Genomic DNA, 27,085 nt, shown 5'->3' on the forward strand with positions numbered 1-27,085 from the left:
TTGTCTCTTCCCTCCAGCCGTACTTACTGCACATAATTCCCACATATGCTGGATATACAGTGTGAGTGAGTGTGAATGTGCGTGAGAATTCCCTATAAGCTGCATGGCTGCGCAGCAGCCTATTCACTGCAGCGCAGGCACTCAGGGAACCCGCCTAGGGACCTGCCGCGGCCAAGGGAGGGGCACCCCTCTCCAGACTCCCAACCTGCCGCAGTCTGGGTACCCCACCCCTAGACCCAACTCAGCCTGCGGCCCACACCTGCCAGGAGGGGCTCAGCCCGAGCGACCCAGCCCCAGCCACATCAGCCTGGATCCCGCTGCGTCTGGGCATTGTGGCCTGGGTCAGCGTAGCCCGGTCCGACGCTGGCCAAGCCCCAGGCCCAGCCAGACTGGCCTGTACCCAGGCTCAAATGGGACAGATCTCCCCACCTGCTGGGGCTGGGGCAGCTATCCTGCAGCCCCAGAGATCCCGTGGCAGGGAGTGGTGCCTCTCCCCCCAGCCCAGGTGCTGCTGCGGGGAGTCCTCTCTCCCCACCATAGTCCCAGAGCACCCTCCTGCACCCCATCCCCTGCCCCACCCCAGAGTCTACACCCCCAGCCCCCACCCTCAGCCCCTCCATCCACGATCCCACACGGGAGCCTGCACCCCCAGCTGGAGCCCTCAGACCCCTGCACCCCAACCCTGTACCTGCTTGGGGGGGAGGGCATGCAGCCCAAGCAACCTGGACTCAGCTGCAGCCAGATCAGCCTGGATCCCGCCACAGCCGGGGCAGCCCCAGCCCCAGGCGCAGCCCGGCCCAACCTTGGCCCAGCCCCAGGAGCAGCTGGGGCAGATCTCCCCACCGGCTGGGGCTGGGGGAGGGGCGGCTATCCTGCAGCCCCAGAGATCCCGCAGCAGGGAGAGGTGCCTCTCCCCCACAGCCCAGGTGCTGCTGCAGGGAGAGAGGGCTGGTGGGGGTCCTCTCTCCCCGCCGTAGCCCCAGAGCACCTTCCTGCACCCCAAACCCCTCATCCCTGGCCCCACCCCGGAGACCCTCACACCCCTACGCCCCAAACCTGAGCCCCTCATCCCCAGCCTCACCCCAGAGCCCACACCCCCAACTGGAGCCCTCAGACCCCTGCACCCAACCCTCTGTCCCCTCCCACACTCCGAACACCTAAGCCCCACCCCCACCACATGAATTTTGTTATGTACACTAATATGAAGGTGATGTGTCTCTCTTCATAGAGGATTTGTTCCTTTTTCCACCCAATACAAAAAGTTTTTACATCATACATTATAAAACCTGCATTAAGCAACTGCTAACAGATCCAAACACTATTTATTTAATGGCGATCTGTCTTCCGCCAAAAGAAGAACTGTACACAAGACATTTGAGGATACTTGAAGTTGTCTCTTAAGACCAGGCCTTATATATTTTATAGTTAAATCTTTACAAGTGCACATACATTACATTACATCCTCCCCTGAAATGGAAAAGCACACCCAAATATAAGACAGACATGCATCAAATGTGACCCGTGTGGAAAATTCATTTGGGGGGCATGAAATAAGAAATTTCATTGCTTAACTGATTGTAAAATGAAACCTAATCATCCATGCTTAAACAGTTAATATGAGATTAGGTAGATAAAAATGACCTTTGGAGACCTTTTGCTACATACAAAGGGATATTTTGATTCTTTCTAAGGAAAATCATCTTTTCATCTACTGAATTTAACTAGCTGCTCTATCATCTTTTAAGCAATCTTATCAAGGTCTCAATCAAAAGAACAATGAGTTATCACAGACCACTGAAGTGGAACTTTTCTCATCAGGGCACTAAAAGGAAAGATGGATTTCTTATGTTTTCAGCTCATTCCAAAATTTTCTAAAATTCGGCATTAACTTTCAGCACCAGTTAAGCGTACTGTAAATGGTTTTGTTTCCTGGTCAACTCTAAGAAGTTGACCAGTGCTCCATGTAATTGAAGAAACAGCTGTGAAACATGAAAGCCTTTAGATACCATGCAAATTCAGCTTTCTAGAAGGCCAGACAGAAATCAGCATTAGTGAGGTTGGTACACATTCAAATCTCAAGCAGTTACATTAATATTAGTGTGGTTCTACTATTTAAAAAAACAACAGGAAAAGAAACCAGAAGGTTCCAGTTCTCAGCTCCTGAGCCAACCATACAAAACTATGAGAATTGGGAGAGAAAAATAATAAGGAAAAAACCGCACAGTATACACATAGAGAGGGCACCCCACTTGTGCCAACCAAGCTTCGGGCATTTTCCTGTCTTCAAAATCTAATACAGACTTATACTAACAAGTTGTTTGGTTTTTTTGACTCTCCTTTGGGGTAAAATAGGGTTCAAAATTAGAAGGGAACTAAAAAACAGTTGCCAAACTTGAACTAGTTTTGCATGCCAAAAGAATGGTACAAGAAGTTCAACAAATTGTCCAACTCCAGCAACGCTGGATCACCCCCAATTGTAAGGGAATTCCAGTGAATCTTAGGCAAAATACCAACAGCTCTCTCTCTTAATTACTTATTGCAAACTTATTACTTATTGGCTTTTTTTTCCCTGTGCAATTTTATGTATCAGAAGGCAATGAAAGTCAGGAAGTGTCCCGAAAACACCTGAATTGATTTTTATTTGCTAATGAAGAACTGATTTATGGGCCAAGAAATAATAATTTAAGTATGAACTCTTTGGCCAGATACAATGGTATAAATTAAAATAATCCTTTCATTGTTTTCCTTGCGTTTGAAAAAAATATAAACCCTGCTAAATGCATCAGGAATCCATTATGCCACTTATATAATAAATTCAATAAAAATGTGTTTAAGGACATCAACAATTCATCACTGATGTCCTATGTACTAGGAGTTTTAATGAGGATCTTTCATAAGCAAATATTAACAGTGCAGAAACTTTACTGGAAGGAAACTGACGAGGAAAAAAGTGTCAGCTTACCTTTTCCATTGGAAGCTGAATAGAGGCTTTACAGTCTGAAAACTCTACTGTAATACTGGGTCCTTGAATTTCCGTAACTATGTATTGTAGTTTCTGGGATTCCTTTAACATCTTCCTGTTACTTCCACCAAATTTACCAAGGACACGATAAGCCACATGAGAAATGCTGTCAGCAGGATTGCGTAATGTACGCCATAAAGCCTACAGATAATTTAAATGTTTAAGTGTGCTATATTTAGAGAAGTGTTGCTTCAAAATATTAATAATTAAACCTGCACATTTCTATATAAGATAAATTTATTTCTCTCCCTCTCTCTCTCTCTCCCTCCAATAGCTTACCAGACATTACAAGAATTTCCTCTTTTTGAAAAATCAAATGTTTCCATTATGTTGTATTTAAGCAGCTGGTCTTTTACTTCTGGTTCTGAAAAGCAGTATTAGCTTTTCTCAATATAACAAAGAAACGGTACAGTGCTCAATTACAATTTAGATTTCATGGCTAACACTGGAAAGGAAGCAGGATATACAAAATATAAGGACTCACAGATGCTGAAGTAAATTTAAATTAATGTGCTACTTAATAAGGAAGTGCCATATACACAGGGCTTGAAAAGTAAATGCTATGTTTGGAATGCAAGGTATATTCAGCTTTTTCTGCATGTGATGAAGAACATCGCATTTTAGAGGAAATGGCCAAGTTTAAACATAATGTAGCATTTCAAGATAATCCTCCATCTAAAAATATGAAAACCCTGACATCATCCAAACCCCCTTTAAGAAATAAATCATGGCTCAAATCTACATACCACATGGTTTAAAAAGAGCAGATAACACAAAAGTAATGAGTTATTTTCCAGTCAATTACCTAAACTTCATCATCTTCTGTATCTATTATCTTATTGTACTTGCCACCTTGATACCAAATCTGAATTCTTAGCTTTCAAATGTTTTTTCTAAGAACAAATATAGGGGAAGACCTACCAAAATGTTATGTCCTGGCCTAGTTTAATGTAAAGCATCACCCTCTGCCTCTACTTTGTACCTAATGGGAATGGTTCTCAAAAACACAGACCACCCTGAGATTCAGCAATCCTAAATTTCAAAGCAAAGGTTTAGGGATATTTAAGTGATCAATGACCCCTTGTGGTTTTAGTAAAAACTACATATTTACCTGCATAAGCTCCGCTCTAACTGGCTGAATATGATCATACAGGAAGTCTGGCTGTAAATTATCCACACACAATTCAAGAGTTCTCAAACCTTGGCTAACCAGGGTCTGAGATCCATTTAGAGCTGACACCAAAGGATCCATCAACATTGGCAGATAAGGAAGGAGGGAGCTCAATCGAACTGGTACAGTGAGACAGAGTTCTACAAACAGATCTTTCATATGCTGCTTGTGCAGGCCACTTTGCAACATATTAAGTCCTGAAAAATAGTAGGAAGTTACATGTTTTCAAAAACAGACACTATAATAATATGGTCTAAAACAGGAGTGGGCAAACTATGGCCCAGGGACTGCATCTGACCCTCCAGAAGTTTTAATCTGACTCTCGAGTTCCCGCCAGGGAGCGGGGTCTGGAGCTTGCCCTGCTCTGGCGCTCCAGTCGGGAAGTGGGGTCAGGGGCTTGTCCCGCTCTGCATGGCTCCTGGAAGCAGCTGCATGTTCCCACTCTGGTTCCTACGCATGGGGCGGTCAGGGGGCTCTGCATGCTGCCGCTGCACCAAGCACTGCCCCCGCAACTCCCATTGGTCAGGAACCGCAGCCAATGGGAGCTCCAGGGGCAGCGTCTGCAGACGGGGCAGCACACAGAGCTGCCTGCCCACGCCTCTGCGTAGGAGCTGGAGAGGGCACATGCCGCTGCTTCTGGGAGCTGCTTGAGGTAAGCACCACCTGGAGCCTGCACCTCTGCCCCGCTCCCGCATCCTGATCCCCCTCCTGCCCTCCATAACCTTTGGTCCCAGTCCAGAGCACCCTCCTGCACCCCCAACCCTTCATCCCCAGCCCCACCATAGAGTCTGCACCCCCAGCAAGCCCTCACCCCCTCCTGCACCCCAACCCTCAATTTTGGGAGCATTCATGGCCCGCCATATAATTTCCATACCCAGATGTGGCCCTTGGGCCAAAAAGTTTGCCCACCCCGGTCTAAAACAACCAATATTTTTCAAATCACATTCAGTGTGCCTTAAGGTTTCTACATTTAATGCATTTGGTACAGCTGCTTCTCCAAATCTATTCCCTAACTATAAGTCTGTTATTCCTATACATATGAAGGTCCAAAGGTAACTATTATGTAATAGAAAACAGACTGCAAATACTATGAAAAGAGTGTACATTGTGTACGCAAACACAGTAAAATGCACATTTAACATAATGAAATAACCTTTTAGTACACTGGCCTAATTTGGTTAATTCTAGCCTTCGGACAATGAGGATGCTGGAAGAATTCATATGTTCAGTAAGGTGTTTTTTTTGTTTTTTTAAATATAAAAGGAGCACATGCTAACCTGAGTGGTTTAATTTAAGAGTTTGGGCTGCCAGTAAAGATAAACTAAAAAATACAGTAAATATTTTCAAGAACTTCTGTTGTGTCCACAAAATAAATATGTACACGAGCCCTACCTCTAGCTCCTCCCTCAACAACAACAACAACCAAAAAAACCAAACCCCACTTTTCTGGCATATATTCCATAAGCCCCAAGTAGTAACTCTATTTGGATATATATATTTTCCCCAATGCACTTTATGTACAGACTGGTTATATGTAGCTTACATATATTTGTTAACTAAATGGAAAATAACATTTCCTAGATGAAAATGGGTATCACAGGATTTCACTTTCCTGATGTTGATTACCTCTTTCCAAATCTCAGTGGTTCTGCTTGCTCCCCTGCTCAGCATTAATACTTCTGGCTGCTATCTTTTCAGTCATGCAGACCCTTTTAGCCAATCTAATTTTATTAAATTAGTTTGTCTTAAGACACCGTCACCATTATTTTTTTAAATCTGAGAAAAGGCAGTTTTTCTTTGCAGCCGTCTACCCAAATTGCATTGGTTCTGGACACATTGCTTCTCCTACCCCACTCTTATTCCTCAGTACTACATGCTAACAAGAACAAGCATAGCAGAATTCACAACAGGAGGCAGAAAGAATGAATATCAGGAGCTAAGGTAGCCAGAACCCTGGAGATGGAGGTAGTGAATAGCAAGAGGAAATAAGGTAGATTCAGGGTATACCTATACTACCTGTCGGATTGGCGGGCAGCGATTGATCCAGCAGGAGTCGATTTATCGTGTCTAGTCTAGAGGAGATAAATAGACCCTCAAGCGCTCTCCCATTGACTCCGGTACTCCAGGCAGAGTCAACAGGGGAGCGTCAGCAGTCGACACACCTCAGTAAAGACACCGCAGTGAGTAGATCTAAGTACATTGACTTCGACTACGTTATTCACATAGCTGAAGTTGCTTAACTTACATCAATCTCCCCTGCCCCCAGTGTAGACCAGGCCTCAGATATTTAAAAAACATGTCAACTGCCAAGAGTCACTATGTGTGATATCTATAAAACACTTTTACCCAGTAATAGAAATGTATTTTCAACACCTATTTGGAAATAGGGAAAGGTATTTGTTCTGACCTTGCAATAAGTTTGGTAACAGTGGCAAGAACTCTTGATACAGGAGATCATGACTGCCTCCTCCAATAGATCTGAACAGTGCTCGAAGTAGAAGGAAATAGTTGTATGGCTCCTTGGCAGTCTGTGCAAGTTCCATAGAGCTGTTCACTATCTTGTGCAAATGCGGCTATAAAAAGAAAAGCTTTAAGATTAAAGCATCCATTTCATCACCACTATTTAAAAGTTCAACAGGATTCAAAGTTATTTGCTTGTCAATCTTCTAGATAGTAAGATTAGGGGTCGTGACCCCTCAGGGGATCATGAGGTTATTACGTGGGAGGGTTGCGAGCTGTCAGCCTCCACCCCAAACCCTGCTTTGCCTCCTGCATTTATAGTAGTGTTAAAAATAAAAAAGGTGTTTTTAATTTATAAGGGGGGGAGGGGTCATACTCAGAGGCTTGCTGTATGAAAGGGGTCACCACTACAAAAGTTCAAGAACCACTGTTCTAAATGAAATAACCTTCATTGATTACCCCAAATACTTTTGATATAGGTGAGCAGCAGAAACACAAGCTTAACAGAGAGGCTGCTAAAGGTTAAACATTAAAAATATAGAAAGAGATTATTTGAATTAGAGTTAAGAAATGTATCATTCTCAACCACTGGAAACATGGGTTCACATTAGTCACAAATGAAAGAGAGAGTTTGCTCACTTATCCTGCTACTAAGCACAAAACAAAACACTAAATCTGACATAATTGGCAGTCTGTGCTCCAAAGAACCTTAAGGATGGACTAGCAGAAATATCAAAGGTAAATTAGCAGAGAACTTCTACAGCATCCTCTTGCTCTAGGTCTAGCTCTATCATTAAAGCCTTCACTTTCATGAGCACTACATTCACTAATTTTTTAAAAGCAATCCATATTTTTTTTAATCTCTCTGCAATTAGAAAATTGCAATTCTGGTTACGGTCGTCTTAGAATGTAGGGCACTAATAGCTTGTGGAAACTTGTTAAAAATTGCAAGGAGATATCAGGACTGTCTCATCCCAGGTATGAATAGTGAAATAATTATAGGTTTTATTAACATCTGAAAGCCCTGTACTCTGCTACACAACTGCTGTGAATAGCTTTCATCATTCAATTAAATTGTCTACTCAAGGCCACATCATCAATTCTGTTGAAACAAAAATATAACAGAAGCATGGAACTGTGAAGGCAGTAAATCATACCATTTAAATTGGATTTGCAGTTTATAAAATCTAAGTGACCTTGATTTTGATGACAGGTGAGGGGAAACATAGCACATTACATGCATATTGTTTCGGATTACTGTTGCCTTACAAAGAAGCAAGTAAAATTAGTAATCCATAAGTAAGACTAAACTGCTCTATCTAGACAGCACTCAACCAGTCCTTTTATAGTGATCCCGCAAACTGTCATTAATGGAAGGGTTTTTTGTTGCTGGGGGGAGGGGGAGTTGAAAACATAGAACATTTTTCAAATGTTAAAATGGTCATTTCAGGAAAGGCATTTTATTGCTAAAAACAGTTTAGAAAAATGCAAACACAAATTGGAATATTTTCCCTCCCTTGGTCAAAATGAACTTTACCTTCAGCATTTGCTCATTTTCAGCTGCAAATAGTGAAACGGAGCCAAAGACCAGCTTGAACAGCTTGAGATACAGATTGGACAGCTCCACATTCGAGCCCATTTCTGGCAGCCGATCTAGAAGATACTCCACCAGAATTGTAGCAAAAAGGGCAGAGGTGGTAAGGTTTGCCAAAAAGGAATTAGCAACAATCTGTCAAAAGAAGCAAATAGGGCAATAGTAATTGCATTATGAAAGCAACATAGGGAAAGTCAACTTGCTCCCATTTAAAAAAAAAAAAAAAAACCACAAGTAGTCCCTGCTCTTGCTGTTCCACCACCAGTGACTCAGTTTACATTATCCACAAAGGATAAGTTATCCTGTTCCCTGTGCAACACAGCAAACTTTTCACTTAACTGGCCCAGCTCCAATAGTTATGGCACAAGTGTTAATATCACATTGCAGTCTAAGGGAATTAATACTGAAGGACAGTAGATGAGAGCTCTAGGTTAGGGGTTCTCAACCTTGTTGTTTCTGAGGCCCCCCCTCCATGCTATAAAAACTCCACAGTCTACCTATGCCACAACAACTGGTTTTTGGCACATAAAAGCCAGGGCCAGAGTTAGGAGGCAGCAAGCAGGGCAATGCCCAGGGCCCTATGCCACAGGACCCCCCCCGCGAAGCTCCATTGCTCAGGCTTCAGCCTCATGTGGTGGGGCTCAGGGCCATGGGCTTCAGACCTATGCGGTGGGGCTTCGGCTTTCTGCCCTGGGTCCAGCAAGTCTAATGCTGACCCTGCTTGGTGGGCCCCTGGTTGAGAACCACTGCTCTAGGTTACTACTTTCTGCACAACTCAAAAACCCACTACATTCAGCACTTGAATAATACAGTCCACTGATACTTTCACTGTTAACTTGAAATGCTTAAATTTAAGTTACATGGTTTAAATTTTACCTACACAGCAATAACTGTAGAAAATAAAATCCATCTTTGCAGAATATTTATATTGTTTCTTCAATTGTAGAAATACCTTAAAAGTTAATTTCAATGATCTGAATTAAAACCAAAAATGAAGTCTGATTTAGAGCAAAAACGGCTATGCCTCACCGTTGTATAAAGTAAAGCCATTTACCTGAAGGGCATAGTTTTTTGAGATTCTTTCCACCAGATAAGGAACAGTAGTTTGAAAGATTTCTTTAAAAGTTAAAGGATTCATCATTGTGAAGACACCAGCAAAATGTTCCAGGACCTCCTTTTCCTCTTTCATCCTGACTGTCTGACAATTCGCAACTCGAATATACGTCTGGCCATTTCCTGCTATTTGGACCTAATGCAGCAAAGTTAGCACATAGTTAAGTAATGCTGTCACAACATGAACAATTTCCCTATTATTCTCAAAATATCTATATAGAAAGCCAGTTGGTACACAGTGCCTTACATGCAAGACAACAATGCCCCAGCCCTGGGAAGCTTTCAGAAAATACTTTAAGCACAATTATAAAATTAAAAATCACCAAGTCAAGAGTGGAATGGCGAGGAGACAAAGATAACATCACATTATATTTGGGCAATTACATAATTTCATACTAAGTCTGCCTTTAAACTACAGATTTCAGTTAGACATATGGTAAGTGAATCCCTTCATGAATTTTTGAAGGGAGGATTGTATTTATTTCATAGATTCTACAGTGACCTCCAACATAACACGGACCATAGAATATTTCTTGACAAAATACACATTTTTCCTCACAGACCACCAAGCACTTTGTGAGTCTTTAAATTAATGAAATTCTATAGCAGAAGCATTTCAAACATCATAAATTCCACACCTACAAAAACAAAAAACCCCAAAACGTAGGTAAATAAATATAGCCCCATGGACTTCATTTTCATACATGGATCAAAAATATTCTGCATTAAAAACACAGTATACAGAGCTTTTGTATATAAACGTGACAATTATGCCCTGGCCAGACTACATACCTGATAAATATCCAAAGCTTGCATTGCATATTTCACCAACTTTATATAGATCTGTGTCTCCTTTGGCTGCAATTGTTTGTTAGGGATGAACTGTGCTTCTGGATGAAGGAAAGAATAAGCAAAGTTTATCTCTATTACAAAGATAGTTTGATTTTATGTTATAAAGTGCAAAATTAAAAGTGGATGTAATTAAATATTGTGTAGTATTACCACCAGGTGCTTTGCATGATGTTATGCCCCATGTAATTGTCTTGACACCACAGACCAAAGTTTTTACCAAGCTTCTGCAATCTGTGACCTGGAACGTCTGCTTATCTTCTTTCTCTTTTTCCCCTTGTTTTTCAAACACAGGTGCTGGTGCTGGGGCCACAGGAGTGGCAGGGGCAAGGGATGGAACAGGAGCTGCATTTGCTCCTGTCGGTACTCCAGGTAAAGCTGCTTCAGCTGCACCAAGTTCAGACTGTGGCTTACACTTTTTAAAAATGACAGAAAGCTGGTACCGTGCTATAGTATGAAATTTCAGAACAAAAACCTGCGGCAGGAAAGAAGAAAAAAAAAGGGGGGGGGGAGGGAATGAATTAATTTTGAAGATTGTTTCTAGTATATCAACGTTAGGGTTAAACCGCTTCAGACCAAGACTGCTGGGTTAATAAAAATTATACTCAAGATCTCAGAAATATCAAATAGCCTCATAATAATTCAAGCGATCACTGTTCAAATTCTCTTCTAAAAATGGATTGATGATATTTGATTTACCTTAACACATTCCAAAAGTAATAATACTTGAAGACTAATTAAGTCCCCCAACTGAGATCTGAGCTCATTATGGTTATTTGCCTGATCTGTCTGACATCAGAGAACAATATTTTTCAAACAAAAATTAGAACAGTCATACATAATCCTAGAGTAATACCTGTAGAGCTCCTAGCTTTCACTATTTAATTAATTGATTATTTTTCTAAATTTTAACTTCCAGTTTGATAAATGGGCAAAATCATAGATAACTGGAACACAGACACTGCCAGTCCACTACACTACTCAATACCATCTAATATTAAAGAATCTTCATATATAGGGTCAGATCTACTTTGTGTTTTGAGTGAAAGCATGCCTTACAATCCATGAAAAACTGCCAACTGTAGACTAAAAACCTAGCCAAGCCTAGCCTAAGCAGTAATTCCTGTTACTCTGCTATGACATAGTTCAGGAGTGGTGCTGACTAAATTTCAAAGCAGCCATGTCCACAACCCAGCCCCCACCCCACCCTTCATCACCCCCCTCCCTCCCCAGGCAGCTTGAGCCATGATATAAGCTGTCATTATAAACAGATTAGAGAGAAGACAGGGAAGGGAGAAAAACCAAAATCTCCGGGGATCACAATATCTCTGGGCCTGCCTGCCCAGGAGACAAAGACTATGATGCCACAGCCTTGAACTGCTATGAGACTGACCTGCCTTTGATTCCCAGGGCTGCTCTCATACCTCAAGACCAAGGCCATGTTCACCTGGAGGTCTTTGTAAAAGTCTCCAGCTGTTAAACTAACCATGTTGTATAAAATATTGCTCAGAGAAAGTCCAGATCATATGCCGGTAGAAGCACTGGAGGCCTTTCTACTTTAACACCCTGACTGCAACTAGCAGTTAGAGCTTCATGGACACTAACACAGCAGTGGGAGATAGCCACACAAACCTCAATGTAAACAAGGTTCTACAGAGGAAGTATGCTTCACCCTTGAAAGGTAATGGATGCTCAATTTAGCACAGCAAAACTCCCAGTATATAAAGGAGTTGTGAAGACAGGTTCTTTAGGAACTCCCATCCAATATTCAGCTGGAAAGATGGGCATTATAACAAGGGAACCTAAAGAAGGTATTTATTAAACAGAAAGGAATGGGGACACACCCAGTATTCTAAAAAGGGATGCGGAGGACCTCCAACTAAATCGCAATTCAATTTTCCAGCTGTCAAACATAAGCTGACAAAAAGGAATGTCCCTTCAGGTTAAGATACTGCACAAGTTTTAAAATCCTTCCTCTGAATTATCTGGAACTGTACACTGCTCAACGCAATAAAGACTAGGTGGTGTATATCAGTCCTGCTACTCCTGTATGTTCTCCTTCCCAGGGGGGTGGATGTGAGAGAGTATCAAGAAGCATTTGTCAATATATTAATAAAGATTAAGAGATTGGATGATCATTTATATATCATTCCAATATTAAACTTCTCATCCAAATCAATACCTCTAACATCCTCATAAGAATATCTCTGCCATTTCCATTTTCTTGTTCACTTTTGGAACGGATACAGTCTACCAAGTTTAGAAGAAGCTTGCAAGACATAGTCTGGATACTGCTAGGTAATGACTCATCATCAATGTTCTTGGCAAATAACTGGACAGCAAGGGAGAGATCATTGAGTGGTAAATGCTGACGGACATGATGTACCAGATCTGCCAGTGTACTATATGCAAGTGGCCTATGGATAAAAAAAGGAATAAAAAGACATCACATTCGATGAAGTGAGCTGTAGCTCACGAAAGCTTATGCTCAAATAAATTGGTTAGTCTCTAAGGTGCCACAAATACTCCTTTTCTTATTGATTATACAGTTATAGTATGTTGCTCCTCGGATATCATTCATTGTTACTACATTAATAACTATTAAATATTAAAATTCAAATTGTAATAGCTTTATTTGTGCATTCACATTTAGCTCTCAGCATAATGATGTATTTGATTCTTTCCTGTATATAAATGATTATACATTTCCTTTGTACCTCAATATAGGAGCACTAATAGGCCAACACAACTTGTTAAACCCTAATATTCCCTCCCCAGTTTTTCTTCCTCCTCTCCCAGGATGTCCTAAGCACATGCCCTCTTCCACAACAAATAGCTTGGTTTAATGTTAGCTTGTTTTAAGGTAACAGAATATAACTTTTAAAGTGTTCCTGGTTAGCTGTTTCAGAAACTTTTGTAATTCATGGGCTCAAAAATTTTAAGAGAATGCATATTTTTATTCTATACACCATTAGCACGTGGGGACACATTTAAGGCAGCACACAATGACCATGCTAGGAAAAATTTACCAAACATCTGTTGTGGCAATAAAATCTCCATTTGTACATGCAAAATGCCATTAAATATGCAAATATAAGCTTGAATTTTAATAAAAGCAGGGGTTGCAGCCCCATTTGAAAAATCATGCTTGTCATCTGGCAATTGGACTCTCTGTGTATCCTACTGTACATATGCAGAAAGATTTACTCAGATTAAAGTACTAATACTAATACACTAACTTATAAAAAAAATTAAAAACTTGGATGACTAAAAAATCTGATACATTTTAGAAAAATGAAATGCTTTTAAAATCATTTAAAAACTGTTTATGAGCTTAAGTCATTGAAGAAACGTGTCCATCTTAATAACTGAATTTAAAAACAATATTTTAAAGTTAATTCTTCTTGCTTACTTAACAGAACCTAAAATCCAGCTCTCTGATTGTCCAGTAAGAAGTCCTAAAAACCAAACATGTCTCTCATCTGAGATCCTAGTAGCTACACACATTCCATTTATTTTTACAATTACTTATTGAGAATTTTAAGCTCACATGTTCAGCTGGTGATTTAAAATCTTAAACTTTGTACTGAGGCCAGGATTTGGAGTTTATGCAGTTTGTTGCTCTTTATTGTTTCAGATTCTCTGCAGTTTTAGATACTGTACATATATTCTGTAAAAACTTGTAGAGAAGATCCCCCTCCACTCATCACAAAGTTTACATCTCACAACTAGTGCATCTGTAAAGACCTGATTTAAACAGTATTAGGACAGCAAGTCCAAACAGTAAGACAATTCTCACCAAAAGCTCCCATTTTGCCTTTAACTCATCCAGTTATGTTTAGATACCACACAGTATTAAATACACTTACAAGTCTTTTCTTAAGCACACGCAATACCCAAGTATAATGGAGTGAATGATTTAGAACTTTGTATATTCAGAAAACACTAAAGAAATACCACTAAAACCCACCAGTGACAAGCAATCAGACAGATACCACAAATTTAATCTCATACCTCAGTGTCTCTCGAGCTGTGTATCCAGAGCCAATTAGAATAGATTCATCAAATAGCTTGTCCATGCATGGAATAAATTCTATAATACAAAAAAACCACGACATATATCACCAAGAAAATAAGTAAACAAAACAAAAACTAATTAAGCATTGCATCAAGTAACAAATGTACTTAACCACTGCCAGACTACAGTGAATTTATTATGCAAGTCATTTTTCAAGCACACAAAAAGCAATATCATAATGAAAAAAGGTCTGTTTACTTAACTAAGAATTTTGCACTAATTTTCTCCCTAGATGGTATACTTTAGCATGTACTCAAAGCCACAAAATTGGTATAAATTAAAAAAAAAAATCCAGTTCTATATAACAAAAAAATAAAGTAACCTTAAGCGTGAGGGGTGAATCCCTCAAAAATAATTTTGTAATATATATAAAAGAGATGCTATCAACTTATATTAAGGCCAAAAGCTCTTACTAAGTTTTCCTAAAACCTATTTGTGACAGGGTGGACTAGGTCTGGAGGCCCCCTGCTGGCAGCCTCGTGGCCCTGCATTACCCTGCCCCAGAACAGAGCAGAGCGAGGTCCTCCGGGCAGCCTAGGGTGGCTACAGAGGAGCGGCCAATTGGGAGGCTGATGGAGCAGCCAATCTGGGGCCAGAAGGGCCCTCTATAAGACAAGCAGCAGAGCAGAGAAGTTCAGCTCTTGCATCGAAAGGGAGGACCAGGTGCCAGGCTGGCTGAGGACATCTTTTCTCTCCCCTGCCCACCCCTCAGAAGACTGAGCTCCAAAAAAAAAAAAAAGGGGGGGGGCGGAAAGGGGGGGGAAGAACCATAATGACAAGTACTATATGATCTGTCAATCAGCGTAGGGGTTACACTTTGAAAATTTCTTCCACTCAGATATATTACTGGTTCCCACGTTAGGCCCCATTTTAAGCATAAGGAATCCCTCGCAAACATGTGGCATCCAAAATAAAACAGTTTTATGTATGACTACAATACTGAACTCAAAAGCTTGGACAACCTAAGGAAAACATTCTGTAATTCCTCTGTACCTCCCTAGCCCAGCTCTAGCACCTGAACCAGCAGACCCTTGTTAGCACACACAGTGAGCTAATCCACCCATCCGCACGGACTGGTTTTTTTTTTTTCTTCTCCTCCCAACAAGACAGCAAAGATGGAAAAATAAAAGTTGAAACTCTGAGAAGTCTAAAACTTGACAATCCTGCCAAAAGAAAAGAATGAAGAACAAATCTACCAAAGAACCTACATTAGTTCAGACTGAAAGAGGTCTTCTGTCTGGAGAAAAGAACCGAGCCCAATTAGCCAAGCAAGATCACTTTTTAGGTGAGTGACTATTCCCACTAATGTCACTAAATTACTCATGTGCTTTTTGTCAAGCATGCATCAGTGGTTGCAGGATTAGGGTTTAGGTGTGTATCACTGTATAGTAGCAACTTGGCAATGCACAGGTTTTAAAAAAAAAAAAAAGAACGAGCTGTCAGGGCACCCTGCTCAGTTCTCCGTCCCACTCTAGGACATAGGACAAGCTCCCTTGCCTGGGACAAAAGAAAGATGTCAAGGAACAACTTTGTTGACAATTGTCCCAGTAACCCCCACCCAAAGAACTCAATCCAATACAGCCCAATTTAAGCAATTTTAAAATCACTACGAATGGTTTAAAAAAAGGAAACCCAAAGTATCAAGCAAACAGAATGGATTTGAGATATTTACAGTTTCTACACACGTTAAAAAAAAAAAAATACATACGGCTCCTCAAGTCTGTGGTAAGAATGTGCTTAGCAGCTATCAGAAGCTCCTTTCGGAGATGTGCCGTTTCAGCTGGACAATTGGACAGTAACTGCAACATTCCTTTTACCATTTGCTGAGAATACTTAGCCACCAAATCCTGTAAAGTAAATATGCTCAAGTTATATTTGCAATGTAGGTTGTTTTAAACAATTGTTTTGTTTTCAGTTTTCTGTATTCGTAGTTATCTATAGTCCCATCTGGCAGAAATTCACTACTTTTTTTCTTTAAAAATTCTGCCTGTAAAAAAATTAAAATGAAGTTCAGTAGGCAACTGTTCTATACACCTTTTCTTCAGCTGGAAGGTTTGTCTGCAAACTTGAACCTGATCCTCTGTATTTAAAAAAAACAAACAAACAACTAAACACCTTTCACTAATAGAAGAAACCTGTAACTCCAAATTTGCTGCACAAGTCTCCTCCCTCCCTAGTCCCAGATGCATGCTGTGCCACTCCTTCTCCTCTGGCTGCTTCCCTGCAACAGAACTCACGTTACCTATAACAGGGATAATCTTTAGCATAACCTACCTGGTATATTCTTATAATGTAGGCCAAAAAGGATAATGTTTTAATCTGGGCAGCAATAAAGTCAGCATACAACTCCTTATTGTAAAGTTTGTGTTGCCTGAAATTGAATTGAACAAGTGTTATGCTTATTTTGTTCTTCCTCTCTTTTTGAAATGAGTTTAGAGCTCATGAATAGTGCCAGAAAGGTCTTCAGTTTGCTGTATGGTTAATTTACCCAATGTAGAGCATACTTGGGCTCTCAAACCTTCCCTTCTTTTCCCTATAGGGGCCTAAACCTAGTAGGGGAAGACCCACCATTTACATTTCCAGCTCCTTGCCCATTCGATGCTTAGCCTCAGGCAGAAAGGGGTTAAATAATCAGGGCCCTGCATACACTGTGGCACACCGGAAATTCTGTAATAGGTTGATAGGCATTTGAAGGTTTTAACTTATTAAAATGAGCAATTAATATTGAAAAAGCCCTCAGCATGTGAGCGCTTTCTAATGCGTTTCAGCCCACCAGGCAGTTTGACTTTCTACAGAATTCCAAGATGGTACACCAACATGGAATACATGACTCCGTACCTCCTCCTCCAGGGGTCACCTCCACTTTCCCTCAGGTCAAGAATGCTCTCCCTACCTTTTTGCCGTTCAAGCAATCTCTCACTTCAAAGAATTGGGAAGATTGGGATAGACTGCCTCTTCCGCCTTCCCCTTAGAGAACCACTGGCTGCTTATCAGGCACTCTGTCTCTCTAAAGCAGACAGTAGTAACCAATAGGCAGAATCTCAATGCTCTGCCTAGACAGGAGGCTCTCATGGGTCCAAGAAGAGCAAGAATACTAGTTTTGTGGCAGGACAGAGATTCCATGAGTGTAAATATGGGGCCTGGCAAACACTGCCCACTGCAATAGCAATTATTGTGATGTTGTTAGATGTCCACTTAAAAACAAACTGAGACAGTTCTGATGACAGTCTAGGTCACTAGTGACCTGGGACAGATTCAGGCCAGTGACCTGGAATGGAAATATTCCAAGACTCTTAATTTCCTGAGAGCCAGGATAATTTTATTATAGAACAGTTTTAAATCAAAAGTAGCCGACATTTATTGTAGTTGCAAGCAACCAAACGCAAGCAGATGTGCTTTGAGAGAAATTTACCTTTTAAGATTTTGGATCATTTTTAAATGGCAAATTTAGCTATTAGTAAACTACGAACATAAGAATGGCCATACTGGATCAGACCAATGGTCCAGCTAGCCCAGTATCCTGTCTTCTTACAGTGGCTGGTCCAGACGCTTCAGAGGCAATGAACAGAACAGGGCAATTTATCAAGTGAACTATTACCTATTGTTCAGTCCCAGCTTCCGGCAGTCAGGTTTAGGAAAGCCGAGAGCATAGGGTTACATCCCTGACCATCTTGGCCAATAGCCACTGATAGAAAAGTTCTGAAGGATAGGGCCAATTCTTTTTTGAACGCAGTTAAACTTTTGGCCTTCTCAGCAGCCTCTGGCAATGAGTTCCACAGGTTGACTGTGCATGGTGTGAAAAAAGTACTTTAAGTTTGCTTTAAACCTGCTGCCTATTTATTTCATTGGGTTACCTCTGGTTCTTGTGTTACTTCTAAGTCAAGGAAGAAAAGAATCCCCCCCCCCACACACACACACACACCACACTACACTACAGAGCATGAGTCATACTTAGATCTATCACCAATATGACCCAGATTCAACTGAAATTGTTTGTTAAGATAGTCTTACCTTGCTTGCGAGGATACCTGTATTATAATAGTGTTCATGATCAAGGGCACAAATTCAGCCACCACATTATGAATGTTCAGTTTGTAGAGCTAAAAAGAAATAACAACTTGAAAACAAAATCAAATACCTACATTTTTCACATTTGTGCTCAGCAAACTATTTGAGAGCACATCAGAATGGATCATCATCATCATGGTGGCTTTTGCCACAAGATCTTACATCCATTTTAACTAACAATCTGAATAAGCAATAATAAAATATTCACATGCAAGATATTGTACTAACCTGATACATTAGAACAACAATAATGGGAAGCTCAGCCAACACTTTCAAGGAGAGAGACCCTCTGGGAATTATAGAATGCTGAAAGAGGTAAAAATATTTTTAAAATTTTCATTCCTTTTCAAAAGAAAAAAGTACAAAAAAAACCTGATAATTAATCCCTTCATAAAAACATGTACATTATTTATCATTCCTTTTAATAATTAAACATTCAGGGTTAAACAATATTTAATTTCAGAGAGCATGATATTATATGGAAGCTTTATTCTTTGGCCAAACAAAAATTCTATGCAGACTTTTCTTGATCTGCAACTACATTTGCATTTTAAATGCAGCTTTGATAAGTACAACTCCCAACAGCAAGAAGAATGAGTCACACACACATTTTTAACAGAATATTTTTCAATATACCTGCTACTTTTGGGTAATTCAAGACATAGAATCATAGCCATTAGAGATGGTGCCACCTGCGAACTATCCCTTTAAGAGGGTTGGAGCTCAATTGCACCTGGGCTAGGCTTAGCCAATCTCCGGGGTGGAGGGAGTGAATACAATAGTCATGTGACAGAGCATGTGACTAAGAATCAGGCCTGCTAGGAAACCTAAGAGCAGCTGGTGACCATTCAGGGAGAACAAACTCTGGAGGAACCACTCCATCAAAGAACAGGGAGCACTATCTGGAAAGGGTCAGTGAGGTGGCAGAGACTGAGTAACTCTCTAGAACTCCATGTAGAAGGCCCAGTAAAGAAGCCTGTTAGGAGCAAGAGCCAGCTATGTAGGCTGGGTGAAAGGTGTGGGCTGTTTTGAACTTTGTGGTAATAAAATTCTCCCACAAGGGGAGAATTTTTGAGAAAACACTAACGGTGTGAAGTATGACTGACTGGGGAGGAAAGGGAAACTTAGGGTAGCAGCAGGGTCCAAAGCCAGACCAGGTAAACCCTACCACAGAGAGACTATATGCGCTAATAGGCTTTTTTTTTTTTTTTTTAATTTTCTCCATCATGTGATGTCACAACTTACACAGGGCCTGATCCAACTCCACATCAAGTCAATAGGAGTTTTTCTGTTAACTTCATTGGGAGTTGGCTGCAGGCAAATTATGCAATGTGCCCATTGTAAAAGGAGTATCTTCTGTTCCTACCTCTATGACTAATAAGTTTGAATGCCTTTTATCTGTTTAGTTGTTTTCAGTAAGATTTTATCTTTAACATATAGACAATTTTACAGGTACTCAGTTTTTGAGGTCACCTGGTCAAAATACTCACTGTTCTTGTTTCACTGTCATCCCGTTCAGGATTTACTTTCACCGCAATTGTTGTGATCATACCAACCATTTCTGGGGAAGGAACAGTATTCTCTGGGATCACCTGAGGATTCTCAAAGTATCGATTCTACACACACACACATACACACACACACACAAGGCAGAAATTTTAAAGAAGAGAAACAGATTTTAAAAATGTATTAAAGCTAATGTTAACAAAATGATATAATACTTAGGTTGAGAAAAGTGTCTATACATCTGGGTATAGTGCTTAGACTATCCACAAATACAGGTTTGTTTTTAAAGTTATATGATACATAGAGTACATAATCAGCAATAACCCAAATTTAGGTGAATAGATTTAACAATACAGTTTAGATATTAGAATCCGAATACTCGGGTACATCACTCATGAAAAGCTGTACAGAGATTTGGTTGTGGAAAGCAAAATATAATGAGTGGATATTGTCCCTCAGTAATTGAGAATTAGGTAGGTTGTCCATGAGGAAAGTATTTTGTAATACTACTAAATTCTTCAGAAAAGAGCTTACTTTCGTTTCTGGAGTTCTTCGGGGTGCTTTTGTGCGTATGGATCCCATTGTAGCTGTGAGCCCACAAACTCTGAACCACCAGTGTCCACTGGGACTGAATATTTGCTGGATACACCTTTGCATTCCCCAAAGAATATAAATAATGGAGCAGCCCCACTAAGTTCTTTCACTAATACAGAATAAGCAGGTAAGGACTCCACATGAGTGGGAAGGAGGACAGATGATGAGATCCATGTGGACAAAAACCATCTTCAAAGACTCCAGTTATTGTAAGGCAAGTAACCTCTCTTTTTTCTTCATGCATTTGTCCATACAGATCCCACAACAGGTGATTAAGTAGCAGTTACCTCTTAAGGAGGTGGGTGATAGGAGCCCTACCTAAAAGTGACTGTAGGAGAGCCCTACCAAACTGAGCATCTGATCTTGAAACTGCCACAAAGGAGCAATGACAGCTAATTGGAGTTCTGTGCATACATTTAGCAATCTTATAAATCTCAGAAATAGTCTCCCCTGAAACAAGAAACAGAAGTTGACTGAGAACTAGTGGAGCACTTCTACCTTGAGAAGAAAGAGGTTGTTTGTTTAATGTATAGGAAATCTAAATGCAGACTGTAACCCACTTAAGAGTCTTTCAGAGAAAACAACCTGCACTGTAGACTTATCACCAAAAGCCACAAAAAGTCTGGATGATTTCAGAAATGGCTTTGTTCTGGAAAGATAAAAGGACACAGCCCTAAGACTATCTAATGGTACGTCTACACTAGAAATGAAGCTGACCTATATTATATTGACTTACACTAGGAACGCTTGCACTGATCTAGGAGCGGTAGTGTGGGGAACTGAGCCCCAGCTGGCTGCCTCCCCTGTCTGCTCCCCATTCCCCGCCCGGAGTGGTGGGGAAGCCACCTGGGGCTCCTCACCCCTGGGGAGCAGGGTCCAGCTGACCCAGCTTCTCCTCCCAGCCCACTCCCTGCCAGGAGCCAGGCAGCCTTGTCCATTTCAGGGCTCCAGGAAGGAGCCCTGAAATTTACAAGACAGCCAAGGTTCCCAGCCAGGAATGGGGTACAGCCACCCAGCTCTCCTACCATGAAACTGACAAGACAGCCAACAGCCCATGTATGTAATGCAGTGTCTACACAGACACTGCGTCGCCCTAACACCACCAACTTAAGCCTCTCGTGAAGGTGGAGTTATGTCGCTGTAGTATGGCACTTACATCGGCGGAGCAAGGCTGTAGCGTAGACACTGACATAATTAGGTAGATGTAAGGCAACTTCGGTAGGCAGACCTGGTCTATACTACAGAGTTATAAGTGTGTGGAGGTTCTCCTGACTTTCCTGTACAGGGTATTTAGGAAAAACTACAGTTAAGTGTATAAACTGCTTTATACGAAAATCTGAAACCACTTTTTAATGACCCTCAACAGATGGGTGATATGCTGATAAAGTGGTCGCATGACTCAGAGTTAATCTACAGTCCCAAGTGTTTCAAAGGCAAATAGTCCAAAAGAGCTGGAATAGAAGGGCTGAATGTGTCTCAATGGACCACAACAAGAAACAACTTTTTAGCTTGAAACACACTTCTCAGAGGCCTTTTTGCTCTGGATCAAAAGCTCTTGTACAGCCACTATCTAAAGACCTTAGTCAGCTGGTCACATGTAGAGACGCCAGGTCGGTGTGCAGCACCAGGCCTTGTTTCTGCAGAATGACATCTGGGAGGTTTAGTAGCAGAAGTGGCCCGATTGATAGATGTATCATGTCAGAATACCAGAACTGATCCACCCAGGCTGGAGCTATCATTCCCACCTGGGCTTTGTCCTGATATATCTTTCTAAGGACTTTGGGAATTAATGAAATAGAGAAACACTTTAGCAGGTTCTTCTCCCACCAAATCAGAAATACAACTACCATAGATCCTGAACTCACTCCTCTTTGGGAAGAGAACATTGAAGACTTTGTGTTCACACTGGTAGCAAACAGGTCCAACAAACAGGGAACTCTCTATTTAGCAACACTTGATTTATAACAGTCTTTCAGCTCCCACTCACATGTGAATCGTGACAGAGCTCTTTCTGCTTAGATGATCTGCCAAATACTTCTGGGTACCTGACAGATGGAGAGCTACTAGGATGATCTTATGTAGGATGCAGCATTCTCATAGATGTATCACTTCCTGACAGAAGTGGCATGATCTCACTCCCGCTGGACTCTTCATACAACAAATATCTTGATGGACAATGCAACAGCTTTGAGTGGTGGTGCCCAGAAGGAGAAGCAGAAATGCCTTCCAGGCTAGATGAATGGCCCTCAGCTCCAGTACATTTATGTGTAACAGGCTCTGCTTAGGATCACTTGCCTTGTATTCGGAGGAAGTCCACATGCGCACCCCAGCATCGTTTGAATGCATCCATCACAAGAGTTTAAGGGGGTGGTGTATGAAACATAATTCCCTGGCAGATTTTTAAGGGTCTATCCACCAAAGCAGAGATGTTAGCACTTTTGGTCGCACTCCTAGAGGCAAGTCCATGTTGTATCTGACTGGCTCATAAACTGTTCTTAACCAACTCTGAAAAGACTAGAGGACTTATGGAGTCACATAAGTAAAGCTGCCATATGACCCAGTAAACTGAGGCAGAATCTTACTGACGTTCTCAGATGAGATCGAAGGTATGAAATGAGGTGACTCGTGAAAAGAAGTCTTTGTTTAGGAATGTATGCTATTGCCAATGTGAAGTCCAGCAGGGCCCATATAAATGTTGTGGATTCAGTAGGGGTGAAATCAAACATGTCTCAACTGATGTTAAGGCCTTGTCTGGAAAACAACTGTAGAACTGTGTGAACATCCCTAGTGACCTGGTGTGATGCATCTCCTGATCTCGATGATTATCTAGCAGGGCATCTATGTCAGCCCTCTTGGATGTGGCTGTTTTAGAAAGTGCAGGCTGCCACAGACCCTTGGCTATCTTGAGAATGTCTTTATTAATAGAGACGGCTAAGCAACCCTGGGAAATGTCAAATAATTTAGGAGAGCTCTCTTAAAATGATCTCAAGCAGAAACTCTCAAGTGTCCACTACTCTTCTAAGGAGATCTTGAACTAGTGATGTAAAATACTAAACCGTTAACTGGTAAGTATTAGTGTTACTGGTTAACCAACCCTAACCATTAATCCACAGCCCCGGGCCGGCCGACTGGCTGACCCCCAGCCCTGGGCTCCTCTCCCTTTAATCAGTTAACCGATTAAACAATTTTAATCATTTAAACAATTAACTTTTTACAGATATTTACATCTCTATCTTGCATGGCCTTAAAATGGTCTATTTTTGACGTAGTAGATAGTGTCACACCTTCATCAGGCAACAAAGCCGATATGACCAGATTGGTCCTCATATTCCTTGAGGAGGTCTTCCTCATCACTATACAGTTTCTGTTTAGAACCACGAAGCTGCTCTTGGAGCAATGACTGAGATGGGGTGTGGGTTTGTTTCGGGTTGTTTTGTTGTGGAGGGGTGGCTTTTTAGGAAGACGACAACCTTATTCTAGATCTTGATGCAGCTGTATATGGCACAGAGCAGGGAATGGCTGAGGACTCCACACAGAACATTAAGGCCACTGCGTCCCAGAAGGTAAAGGCATATGGTGCCAAAGAGATGGGAACCAAGGAACATGACAGAAGCATGAGATCCGTGACTCCTTTTAAAGGTTTCTCTCAGGAACCACTCTGAGAAATGAGAAGATCTCCTAGGAGAACAACATCTGCTGCCAACATCTTCTGCCTTATGAAGATAAGCAGAATCCCTCTAAAGGAGGTGCAGATATTTAAAAGTGTAGAAACATAAACTCAGAACCCCTTGGTATGAAAGGTAGACACTACTACCATAGATGATCAATGCAGACAGGTTCATCTTCGGTACTCTGGACTCCAAGCAGAGGTTTAGATATCACAGATAAAGAGAGAGATTCAGCAAAGGGGATTCCAGTTCCAGGGTGATAGCTAGATCTGCAGAAGATTTAAAAATAGCCTGGGAAGAAAGAGGAGGTAGTACCGATGTCAATGATACTGTGACCAATGGTTCCAGTGCAGCTGCCTCGGCAGATATCTTCTTATCACAATGCAGTGATATGGTGGCATACAGTACACCAATGCCAAATGTACTTAAGAAACAGTCCTGATCAATAAAGACATATGCTGCAACCCTGCATCAAAAGAATAGGGTTTCACAGAATCATGGCACCAATGCAAGTTTGAAGGAATAGCCTTAGGCAACTCAGAGGCAGACTTTTACCCTTCCTCTTGGCCAGTACCAGCGATACAGATTGGTGCCAAGCTGCCTCCAGAGATCTCTGATTTTTCAAAGTCACATTGGTACTGTGATTCTTCAAAAAGCCTGAAATCCTGTTCACATCATTTCTCTTTTTCTTAAGAGCAAATAGAAGGCTCAATGTTTCAGGGACTCCCAGAATCAAAAGACCTCTTAGCCCCCCAAGTTGCATCTTTTGTAGCCAAAGCACAAGCTGAAACAAGTTCATAAGCAGAAGCAGACTGCTCTCGGGCAGGAATCTCACAGTCAAAATCTTATCTTTTCCAGCAAAAACAGCACCAAGCAGTCATCACGTTCCTTGTGTGTTTTCAAAAAGAGGGTTATAAATAATATAGTTGTTTGAGGTAGGAGATTCCCCTAAACAAAAAAGGCACTTTATATGTGTATCATTCATTGGCATAGCTGTCTCGCAGGCAGGGCAGATCTCAGCTATCAGACCTGAGACTTGGAAAGAAAACAAGGAGTCTTTCGGAAGAGGTAGAGGAGTTAGTCAACCAGCTTAAATGAAACAAGAAAAAAGTTACAGGGGCTGCAGGGGGTGGGGCACAAAACTAACTATAAAACCCTAATCCTATCCCCAAGAGCTATAGGGAAGCAGAAAGACATTGTGCATCAACTCAGTGCCTTGGCCAGTAAGCGAGTGATGGATGGGGTTGCTCCATTTTTATACCCGTATTGTAGGTGGCATAAGAGCGTACAGGACACATGGGCAGCTCCGAACGAAACAGATGTCTAGAAGATTCCAGTCTCACGCACACGAAGCACTCACACCTACAGTGGGATCTTTGTGGACATAGACTTAAAGAAGCTGAAATTCTGTAGATTAAACAATGTTATTAAAACTCAGGGCCACTAATAGGGTTATAGTGCCTAGCATTACTGCAACTGCATCTGTGGAGTCCATGCCTGAGCTGCAGTATCTCTAAGACCCCACATCACGGATGCTGCTCTCTTCCTATGTTAGTGGAAAGGCTGACTTACAACACACTGAAAGCGACAAAAACCAATCTATTTCATGATGGCAAATATCAAAATACTGTGTGATTGAACATGCCAAAAACAGGTTTCACACTTCCTATTACTAGCGAAGTGTTTATCACACTAAGTCTTGAACATAAGATTAAACTACAGAGTACTAATACTCTCATTTTACTCGCTATTGATTGAAATAGTAGTCTCTCTACGTTCAACTCTAGTTATTAAGCAGTTAAGAAAAGGCTCAAATCAGATATTTGAGTCAGGGCGCACTTACAAATGCATGCCTCCAAACACTAGGTATTGTCCGAGGCATAGCAGCTGATTTCTTCAAAATATACTTTGTGTGTTTGAGTCTAGAATTAGGCTCTAAGTCAAAAAAATGAAGAATCCCTGACCAAACTAATAGTGACTTCACTTTCTAACGCTAGTTAGATTGTGTTCTAAAATGGAGGTTAATCAGAATGTAAGAACTCAATAGAAGTCTGCTAATTTCTCCCTTTTTAAAATGTAATATTTGTTATATAGTTTATTTTCTTTAAACAGCATTAGTTACATGTCACTAAATTTAAAAAAGTCATTTTATAATTAGCACAAATTAAAACAAGAAGTACCACTTTCAGACACAGTGTAATCACAGGGAATAAGACTTACCACTACTTTTGGAAGTTCCTTGTAAATCTGTTTCACAAAGTCCAAAAAATGATGAATCTAGGAAGAAAAGAACATTAAGTTTACTAGAGAATGAGGCAGAAGAAGGGGGAATCAATTTAATTACTTTAAGATCCTTGTATCAATACTGGGGTGTGGGGGGAAAATGTACTCAAGAATCTTTTGTTAAATTACTTACTGTCAACAGATTAAATTTCACTTAAGTATGCGGGTGAATCCTCAAAAATTTAAAATGGATTGAGGAGATACTTTTGGAGAGTTTCTTTTGACTACTAAGCCAGTTTACTGTCAACATTAAACTTGAAAAGCAGTAGAAAGACACTCACAATAATAATTCAAACACAGATACACCACCAGTACATTATTCCAAAACCATTAAATCCTCTCAATAGTGGGATGCGGGAAGAAGAGATACTACAGTTTTGGTTTTCTAGTTCTTGTAAGATACTCATAACCCTAGTAACAGAGTACAGTATAAGAACTTACATAGATTGCAGACTTTCTTCTTGCTCCTATTCTGGTTTTCTTCCCCTCTCTCAGAACAAAATACCCCCAATTTTTCTTCTCCTCTCATGGATTCCCTCTTTTTGGTGGTCCACCTCCATATCCTGAAATGTTGGTCCTCCACCTTCCCCCACTCATCCAGAATCTTCTGGTCCCCCATCCCATGTTGTTCTGCCTTTCAATCCTTATCTTTCATTTGGAATGTTTTGGACTGCCACCT

General features: G+C 41.0%; 1 protein-coding gene across 3 annotated transcripts in view; it reads right to left on the minus strand.

Moving 5' to 3' along the window:
* Positions 1–27,085, minus strand: part of TRRAP (transformation/transcription domain associated protein) — a 154,311-nt gene that overhangs the window by 119,851 nt on the left and 7,375 nt on the right. For all 3 annotated transcript variants that reach the window (XM_084641925.1, XM_084641926.1, XM_084641924.1), the window contains exons 8-22: positions 26,344–26,400; positions 19,846–19,971; positions 18,584–18,661; positions 18,299–18,387; positions 16,562–16,658; positions 15,996–16,134; positions 14,224–14,302; positions 12,392–12,626; positions 10,363–10,684; positions 10,153–10,250; positions 9,302–9,496; positions 8,191–8,382; positions 6,601–6,766; positions 4,134–4,390; positions 2,963–3,163 (exon numbers count right to left, since the gene is read on the minus strand). In XM_084641925.1, coding sequence (XP_084498051.1) covers positions 2,963–3,163; positions 4,134–4,390; positions 6,601–6,766; positions 8,191–8,382; positions 9,302–9,496; positions 10,153–10,250; positions 10,363–10,684; positions 12,392–12,626; positions 14,224–14,302; positions 15,996–16,134; positions 16,562–16,658; positions 18,299–18,387; positions 18,584–18,661; positions 19,846–19,971; positions 26,344–26,400 — 2,331 coding nt within the window. The remainder of the gene's footprint in view (positions 1–2,962; positions 3,164–4,133; positions 4,391–6,600; positions 6,767–8,190; positions 8,383–9,301; positions 9,497–10,152; positions 10,251–10,362; positions 10,685–12,391; positions 12,627–14,223; positions 14,303–15,995; positions 16,135–16,561; positions 16,659–18,298; positions 18,388–18,583; positions 18,662–19,845; positions 19,972–26,343; positions 26,401–27,085) is intronic.

The sequence above is a fragment of the Lepidochelys olivacea genome (assembly GCF_965140295.1).
Source record: "Lepidochelys olivacea isolate rLepOli2 genome assembly, chromosome: 10".
Classification (NCBI taxonomy): domain Eukaryota; kingdom Metazoa; phylum Chordata; order Testudines; family Cheloniidae; genus Lepidochelys; species Lepidochelys olivacea.